The 12,986-nt window shown below is 37.2% G+C and overlaps 1 protein-coding gene across 1 annotated transcript; it reads right to left on the bottom strand.

Moving 5' to 3' along the window:
- Nucleotides 1-7,983: 7,983 nt before the first annotated feature.
- On the bottom strand, nt 7,984-12,770 carry LOC119575585. The gene is made up of 5 exons (XM_037923232.1): nt 12,742-12,770; nt 10,881-10,997; nt 8,764-8,783; nt 8,359-8,472; nt 7,984-8,324 (listed from the first exon to the last, which is right to left on the bottom strand). Exons 1-5 carry the CDS (start codon nt 12,768-12,770, stop codon nt 7,990-7,992), a joined length of 615 nt encoding a protein of 204 aa, XP_037779160.1. The 3' UTR covers nt 7,984-7,989.
- Nucleotides 12,771-12,986: the final 216 nt, after the last annotated feature.

Raw genomic sequence — 12,986 nt, 5'->3', positions numbered from 1 at the left:
TGAGCCTTTAAAAATTTGGCGGCTGGTCTTTTTTTTTCCCCCCCTTTAAAGCTCGCAACCCGAACACAGTTTTCCAAAAAACCGCTTGACGTTTCCCGAAAAACCATGTCTACAAAACCATTTGAGTACACTTTTTTGGGCCCTCTTTTTTTTTTTCCCCCTTCCTTCGTCTCCCATAAATTTTTAACCATTGGTTTTTTTTTGGGGTAAAATTTTTCCTAAGTAAAGGGCAAAGGGCCCACATTCAAAAACTAGTCTTCTGACTTCAGATCGCATAACGTGGGGTTTCAGGGTTATGGGGAAAAACAAATTTTAATATCTTTCATTTTTTCAGTAGTTTTTTAAATTTTTTTTCCTCGGTTATTAGAGTTTTAAATATTTTTTCCCCAACTGAAACAAATTTACATGTTCGGGGATTTTATCTTTATCACGAATCCAAATCATGTCATTTAAATTTCTCCTCTCGCCCTAAACCTCATTTTCTTTTTCCCCTTCCCGGGTTTGGGTTAGGAAGGGGTAAAGGAGGACCGCTAAATTTTTTCCTGAAATTTGGGTTTTTTTTTGGGTTGACCCCTTGGGGGTTTTAAAAAAACCGTTGCACCGTTACTTGCCCCCTTTGGGTTGACACATTCTATGGGGCGCTAAAACCCGAGTTTTGAAATTTCTTTTTTAATCCCAAATTTTATTATTCGAATTAGTTGTAGGTTTCCCCCCCCTTATAAATAGTGCCCCGAGATGCCCAATATGAAATAATCTCCGTTTTCAGACATTAAATAGTATTTACGGGTAAACCAAAAAATTTAATCGTTCGATCGGAAACTTTCGATTCGGTGTGTCCTCCCTTTTACTCCTTTAAATTTTAATATAGGACTAATGAAAGACATTTTTTTTGGCTTATTTATCCGCCCCTCCCCCCTTTTCAAAAAAATGTCGTTTGCTGTTCTGAGAAACACCCCCAAGTAAATCGGGGAAAATTTCGTCTAGTTAGAAAACCCATGGGGAATGTCACAAATCCCCCATTATAGTTTGCTAGAAGAGAGCGGTTTTTTTTTTTTTTTTTTCCAAAGTTTTTTCCCTTTGGCTCGTTCGTTTCTTTGTACGGAAATTTTGGATAGGATCCTCCCGTCACAAGGGGACATGCTAGCTAACTGGCTCCCCTCGGAAAGTTCAAAATTTTCCCCTAACCGAGAAGATTCGCTTGCAAAAAAAAGCTTGCGAATAATTTCTTCAAAAACCCATTCCCTAATTTTTAAATTCTGTCCATTTCATTAAATTTTTTGGAATTCATTGGGGTTTTAAATTGAAATAATTTAAATTACCCTTGCATTCCTAATTTATCTCAGTTTCGTAATATTGAACATAAATCTTCATGTTTGTGATTCATTCTCTGTGTAAAGGTCACTCACTTTCGTTCTTATTGACCCCCATGTCGCACCACCACATTTTTTTAACTCATCACTCTCTCACCTTTTCAAACCCAAAGACACTGAAACCTTTTTCTTTAAATGGGTTTGTTGCTGTCAAAATTGCCGGCGTAAAACTATGTGTATCTTTTTTGGCCCGCTTTTTTGTCAATCGTGAAAAGGGGAATGGGAACATGATTTTAAAATTTTTCTTGTTTTACATATATTCTTCTCTGTGTGACTCCCTTTTTGGTTTTCCAAGTAAATCCTTGTGGATTCCCGTTTTTGGGTTTCCCTTATCTACTCTCATATCACAGAGAGGGTTTTTGGTATTTTCAACCCAGGCCCCAAAACGAAATCGCTAGGGAACGTTTTTTCCTCCTTATTTTCTTTGTTATCTTAGTGAAATATAACACACAAAATGAAAAAAATACAAAAATAAAGTAAAAACTAACATTGAAAACAGCCAAATTTATAAAAATTAACCGGCTAGGGGTTTAATTTTTTAACCCCTCTTTTGGGTTTCCCTTTTTCTTTCTCTCTTATTCCCTGGCCCTTATGTGTTGATCGTAAAGGTTCTCGAGGGATAACCGAAAAGGCACCGAAAGAGGCCCGGGCTGAAAAAAACGGTCACCTTGGGATGCTGGGGGAAAGGATGTCCCCGGGGGGAAGATCACCAAAGCCAGTGGACCGGATTTTTCTTCAGAGCGGGTTTTTTATCCCAACCCCTGATGCGGGGGAAGGGCCCCCGCCTGTTTGGGACCCCATTTTTTTCTAAAGGACCAAGCCCCTCGCCAGCGCAAAATCCCGCCCGCCCTGGGAAATGCTGGGGGTTGGCACTCCCTTTCCGGGACCCCTCAAATCCGTAAAAACTCCAAGACTTTTCCCCGCGGGTATTGGCTGCCCGGGAGATGCCGAAAAAGGATGCCCCTGCCCGGACACCTGTAACCCCAAAATGAAGATTCCGAGGACTTTGAGGCCTGGAAAAGATCTGCGGGGACGTGTGGCCCAAATACACCACCGATTAGACCGGGCCAGGCTACGAGGAATTTCTGACAAATCCGAAAAAAGGGTATTGTGCAAACCTTCGGGGACTTTTGGGGACGTGAGGATGGAGGGATTATCCAGGGACCATGGAGAAAAGCCCAACAGGAACGACAGCCAAAAAAGATGCCCCAAGAAAAACCACACGGGGAACAGATGGCCCAGCCAAATTTGGGCCCATTTTTGGGGGCAATCAAAGGCACCTCGAGGGCGGACGTGAGTAGGGGGCCCGGGGCGTAGGGTGAGTATCTGGAGGGCCCAATTAAACCAGCAAAACCCAGCCCCCCCTTTACCTCGCCCCCCCCCAATACTTCCTCCACCCCGCTTCCTACATTTTTCTGCAGCTGGGACGTTTCACTACTTAACCCAAAGGTTTAACCCACTTACTCTTTTTTGGGGGCCCAACCCCCGACAGGGAAAAGGTCCCCCCGGCCCAGCCTTCGCCCTCAGGGCGGGTTTACTGGACCTTTCCCCCTCGCTCACCCTTTCCCTTTTAAGGCATCATCTTGTGTGTTCCTTCTGTTTTGACTCTTCTTTCAAAAAAGACCAAGCCGCCCAATACCAAAAATCGCAAACCCCTTTTGTAATGGGGTTTTCTGACCCCATTGGACTCATTTTTCCTTTTCCCTAAGCCTCCCCCAATAAAAACAGGGGGAGAAAAGGTAAATTTTTGCCCGTGCTCCTCCTCTACGGGACCCCTTTTGGGTTGAGGGAGTTAACAAAGGGGTTATTTAATTTTAAATTTTCCCTTTTTCTTGACAGCTTTTTCCATTCCCTTTTAACGCAAAAAAAGGGTTTTCCCTTTACTTTGGTTTAATTGTTTTGAACCATTTTTTTACAACCCCAGAAAAGAAGTTATTTTTGTAGTGCACTTCCAGTCACTGCATATTATAATTTTTGTTACTTTCTTTTGCTATTTTCATTTTTCTAAGAAGACAAGGATTTGATCTTGCACGGTTCAGTTTTCCATGAAGTGGCTATTAAGATACAAGTGCGGCTGTTGTAAGCACGCGTACACATAAAGCGGTTGGTGCTATTAAACATTAAATAAAAAAAAATAATTTTTTAAAAATTTTTTGTATTTCTGATATTTTGGCTCTTCTTTCTGTGGCATTTTCTACAGGTATTATTTTTTCATATGATTAGTGCTTTATTTTTCATGATATATCATGACAGACGACTATTATAAAATCTAGAACTCTCACTGTAGGACCCACTGCACAGGCAAATATTTGTCTTTTTTCTTAATGGTTAATCTTAATCATTTTTGTCATGTACGTAAGGTGGATGTAACATTTTGGAGGTATGGAAACAATTTCTTTTAATATTTTCATAATTTTACTTCTATCACTCAATCACAATTTCATGAAGTAATATACTTCTACTAATCAGTATTTTGAAAATACTTAAAAAAATTTTTACTTATTTAAAAAAATAAAATAATTTGTGCACCAAATTATATACATTTATATTTACAAATGCATATACCTAAGCATTACATTATATATTTATATCTGTTGCTCTATTTATTTATCTATCTATTAATATATAAATAAAATATAAACCCCATTATGTTTTGTATGGGGCATGCAGGGGGTTTTGTACCACTTCGGTGTGTGTGTGTGGGGTGTGTGGGGGGGGGTGTGGGGTGCGGGTGTGTGTGGGGGGGGTGGGGTGCGTGGGGGTTTGTGTGCGTGCGCGTGTGTGCTTGCGCTGTGTGCGTGTGGGTGTGCCGTGGGGGGTTTTGCGTGCGGGTGGGTGCTTTGTGGGTGCGGGGGGTGTGCTTGGGGTTTGGGCGTTTGTGTGTCCCCTGTATGTGTGTGCGTGCGCATGTGCGTGTGCCTGTGCCTGTGCTTATGCGTGTGTGTGAGCATGTGCTTCTTCTTCTGTTGTGTACATGTATACATGTGCACATAGATGTAGAGATACTATTTTTCGATAGATAAATAAAATAGATGTTTTGGGATAGAAGTTTGCACTTAGGTACAGTACATATTCTCTAAGAGTTTTAATAGTCCATACAAATATATAGTGAAAAATAATTAACAAGAAAATCTTGTTTGCCTTTCTTTTTCAAGTAACATTTTGCTCAAAAACTCTTTTAAACAAGACTGCTTCTTACAATTCTATAAAAGCAAATCACCATATGCAGTTTTAGCGTCTTTTATCATATTTACTGAGAGTATAAAGCATAATTGTGAGTGTTGATAAATATCATTATCCTACAGGTAAATTTTTTTGGGGCAAGCGGGACCCCCCATACTTTTCCTCCTTTTTGTGCTGATTGCCCTTTTTACCCAAAAACCACGCTGTTTTCAACCCGGGCCCCCTAAATTTCGAAGTTTTAGACCCTTCCTGTAATGTTTGGCTCCAGACATCCGATTTTTTGTCCCAAAACCCCTTTCTTTGTGTCTCCATGTATGGAACCTGATATAAAAAAGAAAAGAAATAATTGTTGATTAAAAATGAAGAAACCAAAAATATTCTGATTTTAAAACAATGACATTCCTCTTCCCATTTTCTTTTTGTAAATTTCCTGTCTTTTTTTAATTCAAATGCTCAAAACTCCATCTCTTCCATGTGGCTTCCCCTACCTCCCTAATGCCCCCTTTTTCCCTTCCCTCCCCTTTTTCTGAGGTTTGCTCTCCTGCCCACCCCCTTAAACCATGCTCTTTTACCTCACCCAGTCTGTTATAAAAAATGCACAGACAAACATGTTTGTTCCCCATACTCACAAAAAAACAAAATGCAACAAAAGTATGGTGATTTTTTTTTGTTTTTTAAATCTTTTTAAACCCCCCAAACCCATTGGAAGAAAAAATGAACTCCCGACTCAATGTTTTGACCTTTTGAATTAAACCCTGAGTAAAATTTTCCATTTTTTGGGATTTTTTTCATCCTCTTTAAACTTTTCTCCGAGTCTAATGCTACTGTTATTTCTGCTACTTTTTCTTGATGTTTGGATGCTGTTATTATTATTATCATAGACATTATTACTATTATGTTATTGACATTACTAACAAAATATAGGATAAAAGAAAATATTTCCGAAAATCAAGGAAAAGGGGAAAAATAAAGGAAAGGGTTATTTACTAATATTTTCCCAAAGTTTTTTGGGTATTGTGGAGCCTCTAAAAATTTTATTTGAAAATTTAAAATAAACTAAATCCAGGGGGGCTTTTAAAGTCAAAAATTCCCCGTGGCTTTCAAAATTTAATTGATCTTGTTAAAAGTTTGGGTTTGATTATTTGGCTTATATCTGGGAAAGTGCCTTAAAAATTCCCTTTCCCCTCTTTTTCAATCAGTTTAACTAAGAAAAGAGTTTACTTCCCAAACACATAAAATTATACCCTAATTTTTTAAACCCTACGGTTTTTTTCTTTGGGGAACATTGCCTCGAGTGATTTGGGGTTTCCGGTGAAAAAATTGGCCCCACCAATGAAAACAGCATTCCAGTGAAGATGATAAAATAAATTTAAGGGGGACTTTCATAAAATTTGCTAGGAAAGGGAAATGTACTCTTGAGTATGGGCAAAAGGCCTTCCATCATTTTAGGGGCAGAACCCTAAATCTTTAGACTTTTTTTTGGGATTTTATAAAATTCCACATCCAAGAGTTGAAAAGTAACATTTAAAATTAAAAATTGTGTCACATATTTCAGATGTATCCTAATTACAAACCAATATTGCACAAGTAACTTAAACAATCACAACAATGCATCCAATACTAATACCTACCAGGAGTTTGAACATGAGGAAGGACAAGAGAAGCAGTCACATACTGCTCTCCCCCAAGCAAAGCTCCTAACTTGTCTTGTACCTCTAATATCAATCTTTTTTTTGGTGTTTTTTAACACTTGCTTTTTGGGAAAGGGTATTTCTTCCCAAGTATTTCTGAAATGCAAAATGAAAACTCATAATACTGGGACTGAATTCATAAAAAATGTTCAAGAAGAATGTGTCTATTTTACTCCCTCGGCATGTGAAAATTATCTTTTTCAAGATAATGCATCTGAGTATAGGAGCCTATGCCAATAAAAAATCCATTTCTAATACCAGCAATATTCCAGAAAAAGTCCAATAGTAAAAATATTCCCATAAAAAAATTTTTTCCCAACAAAATTTTTCCAAAATTTTACTATATAAACTAAAAATTTTATAAAATAATTAAACAATCTTTTAAAAAACAAAAATTGCTATTTTTTCATCTCAAAAGAACCCCGGGGAAAAAGGGGGAATATTTCAAAAACAGCCCATACACCCCTTAATAATAAACACGGACTCACTTCCCTTTTGTGATTTGGAAATTCAAATCGGGTTTTAAACCAAAACCTGGGTATTTTGCGGGCCCTTTAAATTTTCTAATGACCATTCCGTTTCATTCCCTTTCTCTCCCCATGTCTGATTTAATCCCGGGTTTCCCCGGGAAAGAAAACAATATACATTAAAAATATCCAAAAATCTATGAAAACTATAAGCTACTTGATCACACCAAATCATTCTCATGTCCTTACAACCTACAAATGCAAATCTACACAAATGAAACTTGTACCAAAACAAATTTTATTTTAAAAACTTAACTGCTAAGTAGACTCAACATAGATGGCTGAAGGGCAGCAGAGATCAGGTCAGGTGGATAGACACCCATAGTCACTAAATAAACAACACACGACACAAAAATTTGGGGATGTAAATTTATCTCAAAATTCTTTTCGGGCCCCTTTTTAATTCATCGAAATGGGGAAAAAGAGGGTCTGGACGACTGGGTGGAATAAAATTGTACAGCATGAGTGCAAAGGTCAGTCGCTCAAGGTCTTTCAGTCTCAATTAAATTTCAAAATCCTCTGAAAAATCTTGCTGCTATTGTTTTTTTTATAATTTTGGGTGGAACACTATAAGGGATCTTTCCCCAAAGGAGTGCTCCCTTGGAGAAGACACGGGTGGTTGAGGCGAGGAAGTTTTGGGTTTCCAAGGTTCCCGGGCAGAAAATGTAGAGTTTTTCCATCGTGTAACTGGAATACTTTTCCGCAACACCTTCAAAATAGCACAAAGTGATGCATCTGATACACATTCCAGATTATTCTGTGTCTTTTCTATAATGGCATCAATAAGCTTTTCATTTTTCAAAAATGTTTGTGTTTTGAAAAATCCCATAGAAATCACACCGATTTTCCTAAATTTTAATATATTTTTTAAATACCCCCTATTAATCTCTTTTCTAATTCGCGCATTACAATGAAGGGCTCTAGCTTTCTGCTCAGATTGGCATAAAAAAATATTGCACTAACTGAGAAGGTTCCATCCCTGTTACCCCTTTTCCCTAAAAAATTCTATCACTAAACCCTTTATCCCTGGATTTTCTTAAAAGCCCTAAAAGCAAACCAGTGGTCAGCAACAAAGAAAAATTCGAGTCATGCCCCCTGGGCGCATGGGGTCTGTGCACACCTTATCCAAAGCATTCCATATTGCTACAAAATTTGGTGTAGTTGTAACATTTGGGTGGCCAGAGGGGTTAAGGCGGGATACCCACCTTAAAAACCTGTTTACATTTTAAGGTGGGCTAATCTATCTGTAAGTACAGTACAAAGTCCAGAGTGCTGAGAATCTTCTAGATCCATTGGACGATGCAGACACTGCTGGGACATAGCAATGAATCCATTTGCCACTTCCTCTGCACTACATCTCTCCCAATCCAAATTAGAAAGAGGAAGTGCATGGTACTGATGAAATATATGACTAAAACTATCACCACAAGCAACTGTAGTTGCACTATAGGCTGGTAAAGACCTCAGTACTGCATGAGCATGTTCATTCTCTGTATCACGAAATTCTTTGACAAACGCATTGTCCAGAGTAAAAGTGACGGGGCCCAACCAATCTTATTGAAAGATCCTCTACTGTACTTGCCCCACTCGTTGAGTCCAGGGGCAAAACATCCTGTCCGGGCCCCACTGCATTTTGCTGTTTAATTGGGCCCATGAGGACTGCTTTAAATTTCCCTGGAAAATTGTTGCCTTCACACCTTGCTAAAAGGTTTTCAGTTCATTATTAAAAACCCAAACGCCCAAAGGGGCCGGGACGTTGGCCATAACCTTTGGGGGCAAAACATGCTGTCATTTTAAATAAACTCAAAATGCCCTGGGAGTCTTTCTTTTTTTTTCCTGGGAAATGCAGAAAAATTAACATTAAAAAAACTATCATCTTGAAATGTCCAACAAAATTAAAATTTTTAAAAAAATGAGACTATATACGATGTATACACATTTTATACACCAAAAAAACCCTTTTTTTCTTAATCTTCAGGCTTCCCAAAATACCTTCTGTGCTTAAAACAAATCTGTGCACGGGAAAGGTTATTTAAGCACCCAGTAAAAATTAAATTTTTCCCAAATGTGGAGTGTATCGAACACCATGTCTTGTTTAAGCATATTTTTGTAAATATTTTTGTTTATAAAAAATCACATTAATTCATCAATACCTCGGAAACAATGGTTAATCAAAAATTCTACTTTCCAAGCACATTTTTTGAGTTTAAAAAATTTAGGGGGAAATAAGGTAAAATCAGGTAGTCAAAGGTAAAAAATAAAGGGGTAGGGCCTCTCGAAGTTTTGGGGCAATTGTAGCCAAAGCCCAAAAAATGTTACATTAGAAAATGGACTTTCTATGTGCTTTAATACTTCAATATTTTTAATAACTTTAAACATTTATCATTCACAAGTTATTACTAAAACAAGTGGTTAGCTCTAGTATATAAAATGAAAAATCTTATCTATAAATATAGTGCATTCAAGGTTGATGGATAACAGTTAAAACAAATATATGTGCTAGACATCAAGGTCATGTTAACAACATTAGCAGCAAAAAGGGGTTAGAAATGAGAAAAGTTAGGTAAAGTAAGGTTAAACATACTAAGGGCATTTAAAAGGGGAAATAATTGAGCTGAGGGATTTATGTAAAAGGAAAAGGTTTTAGAAAGGGATTTAAAGGGGGTTAGGTTTTTAAAATAAAACAGAGGTTTATTTAGGGCATCTTGGAAAGAAAATAAGTAAAAGGGGGAGGGGACTGAAAGAAAACTTGCATAAAAGAAAAGGGGTTAATCGATTGTGAAAATGAAAAAAAAAAAGTGGGGAAGTTTTGGGGGCCCAATAATAAGCAGAAAGCGTTTTCAGCACCTTTTTTATGGAAGGGTATTGACTGGGGGGGGAGATGGAAGGTTTTATGATATGTAGTTTATTAGTGGTAAGGCTGGACCAAAAAGCCTGCCAGCAGGTGATGAGGAAGGTTTTGAAGTGAGGGTAGTAGTCAAGCCGGGTATATGAAAAAACCGGGGTCAAAAGGAGGGTGGACAAGGCAGTTGAGTGGGGCAAAGTTTATCTCCCTTTTTTAATTCCCGGGGTTTTCCCAATTTTGCGGGGTTTAATCCAGAAAAAATTTACATTTTTGTTTGTAGTTTTGTGTGGAATAGTTGGCCCGAACCCTTGACTTTGACACGGTATCCCATTTTTAAGGAGTTTTTTGGATTTTTTGTAAAAAATTGGGTAAAGGATGGGGGAGCATGCATTCTATCAAAGAGGACCCCTTCATTTTGTTGGGGACATAAATTTTCAGGGGAAAATAGATAGTTAAAAGGAAATAGGAGGAAAGATCACAGAAAAACCCCCACCCAGAGGGGCTTTGGAGCCATCTTTAAAATGTGGTACTGTGGAGGGGGTTGGGGGAGGGTTTGAGATAAAAAGCGGGACAAAAAGGGGGGGGGGTCTGTTTTTGGGCATATGGGGGCAAAACAAGCAGATACTAAAAGGTATAAGCCGGGCAGGTATTATGGGAGAAAAGTTTGGTCGGATTTGGGAAGACGGGGTGAAGGGTAGAGAAGTGAAACCCAAATTCGGGGACAAAAAAGAGTGGTGGGATGGTGAGGGGGGAAAAGGTAAGAAGGGATTTGGGGCCCAAAAACCCTAAAAATGCCTAAACCGGAAGAAGGGGAAAGGGTTTGGCCTGGGCCCAAATTACCCCGCAGTGTTGGATGTTAAAGGTGGAAAAGGAAAAGGGGAGAAAATAGATAGGCCCACCCATTTTAAAAAGTGGAGAGGACCAAAAAGTAGGGAAGGGGAAAAAAGCCCTTGCAGTCTAACCCCCGGATAAAAAAAAAGGCCCGGGTAGGAGTCAGAGGTGGCAGCTGGTTTTCTCTTTGACGTAGAGGATGTGGTCTCGCCAGGGAAGTTTGGAGTCAAAGGATTTTGCTTGAGGAGCAAAGTGGAGAGGGGTATCATATAAAGAGGGTGGAGGTTGAGAAAAAAAGGATGGAGAAAGATGGGGAAGATAAAAAAGGTAAAAAGCCATGGCCCAGGGGCCCAAAGGGAAGAGTTAAAGATATTGCAGACTGGATTACTTAACGGAGTAGGTATAGATGGGCCCAATGTATAAACTCATTTACATATAGGGAGGATCAGATACTTGGTGGTAATACAGGAATAATGTCCCTTGTGGGACACCTTCATACTGAGGAAACAATGAGGAGGTTGAAGAGGCAAATTTGACTCGAAAGGCACGACTGGAAAGGAATTATTTAATGAATACACCAATATTTTCTTGAATGCCATGAGATGATAGCTGTTTCAAAAAAATTTGGAAATTGCCGGGGGGTATTTTCCTTTTCCAAGTCAAAAAAAAGGGTTAAAAACAAATTTTATGGTGTGAAAAGGAAAAAAGAAAATGTTATGTGGAGGGAGGGAGGGATGTGAAGGGGAACCCAAGCTTCCAATGCCCTTAAAAAGGGTTTTCTGGGGGATGATTTGGGGGGGGATTTTTTGGGAAATAAAGGATTTTTTTTATGGGGTAAAGAGGAATAGGCATTTTAGAGTAGGGGATGTAGGTGTGGGAGGTAATGTGGTAGAAGATGGGGTGGAACATTTTGATTGTCTGGTGAGGCGAAGAGTTGGGGGAGTCGTGACTATTGGAGTATCTGGATTTAGAATGGAAAAAGGATTTGACTGGGAGAAAAGGGGAAGGAGGGGGGAAACTTAGGAGTAGGGCTGGTTTTTGGTTTTTTTTTAATTTTTTTTGGGATAAAAATTAAAAATTGGGTTAGAGGGCATAAAATTTGGGGTGAATGATGGAGTTGGGAGTGATTAAAAAAAACCTAATTGGCTTGCTTACCTCCTATATAGACTTTATGAGGAAGGTCACAAATACAGAAAATACCGATTCCACCCAGGCGTCCAATCATTTACAAAGATAATGTGCTCAAATGACTGAGCGCCAACATTGTAATGGTTTTCCATGCCCCAAATGTCATTTTTTAAAAAATTTCAATTAAAAAAAACAATTTTCATCTGGGGGCAACTAATATTTTTTCTTTGTGTAAAAAATGGATCCCACCCCTAATTTAAAAGAGGGTATTTAAAAAGGTTTTTTCTTTTGTGTGGGGTTTACTACAATCGCCTTCTCGAAAGTTAAAACCACCCAGTGACCAGCCCCCCTCCCCCCCCCCCCTTTTGGAGTCAAAAATTAAAAGCCTTTGGGGAAAATTTTCAAAAGTAAAAAAAATTTTTACAAATGTGCTTCCATAAATTCCCCAAATTTTAACCGATAGGGTTTTTTTTAAATAGAATCATAATCACTAACAATTTTTTACCCGGTACTGGGCCTTTCCCAGTTTTTCCATTTTTTTTCATAAAAGGTTAAAAAAAAAAAAAATTATTAATTAAAAAAAAATTTTTTTTTTTCCCATTAGTAAATTTTTGGTTTGATTAGTTGTCCCTTTTTTGATTTAATGCCCTTTTTTTAAACATTTTAGAAAGGGAAACTCTACTTTTCCCTAAAAAAAAAAAAAAAAAAAAAAAAATAAAATTTTATATAATAATATTATTTTATATAAAATTTTAAAATATATAAATATATCTAATATATATAATAATTTTATATTATATAAAAATATAATAATAATAATAATAATAAAAAATAATTACAATAATAAAAAATAACAAAAACAATAAAAAAATAAAAATAATAAAATAAAATAATAAAAATAAAAATTAATAACAAAAAACAATAATAATAATAAAATAATGAAAAATAATAATGAAATAATAATAATGATAAAAATAAAAAATAAAAAATAAATAATAAAATTTTCGATTAACTCCTCTCATCTCAAAGTCCCCCAATTTTGGTTTTTTATAAATATATAAAATTTTTATATATAATTATATTATATTTATTAAAATAAAATAATAATAAATTTTATATGTATGTATAAATTTGATTTTAGCAAAGAAATCATAGAAATAACTAACTTTGGAATGTGTCCAAATCTCAAGGTCATGTTTCCAGTCCTTTGTTTCATAAGCCAGCAACCGTCCCAGATTTGTAAATTTCAAGTGCCTCCATATCTTATTCTTTCTTCCGCGAGTGGTTCGGAGTGCGCACACTGTACCATGCCCCAATTTTTTTATTTCAATAAGACAGTCCGAAAAAAGAGTAAACGGAAATTCAAAAATTGGATCATGATATGCCTTTTCCCTACAGTAATCAAAGGGGA

The sequence above is a fragment of the Penaeus monodon genome, chromosome 7, assembly GCF_015228065.2.
Source record: "Penaeus monodon isolate SGIC_2016 chromosome 7, NSTDA_Pmon_1, whole genome shotgun sequence".
In the NCBI taxonomy this organism is placed as follows: domain Eukaryota; kingdom Metazoa; phylum Arthropoda; class Malacostraca; order Decapoda; family Penaeidae; genus Penaeus; species Penaeus monodon.
Note: the sequence above shows the minus strand (reverse complement) of the source record. Positions and strands in the feature narration are given on the sequence as shown.

What these genes read in the sequence shown, in the direction of transcription:
- LOC119575585 (XM_037923232.1), bottom strand. Translation starts at nt 12,770, where the DNA reads ATGACCTTGAGATTTGGACACATTCCAAA. An exon ending in AGATTTGGACACATTCCAAA is followed by an intron (nt 10,998 to 12,741) that starts GTTAGTTATTTC and finishes ATTCCTTTCCAG; the next exon opens with TCGTGCCTTTCGAGTCAAAT. An exon ending in TTTGCCCCTGGACTCAACGA is followed by an intron (nt 8,325 to 8,358) that starts GTGGGGCAAGTA and finishes TCTTTCAATAAG; the next exon opens with ATTGGTTGGGCCCCGTCACT.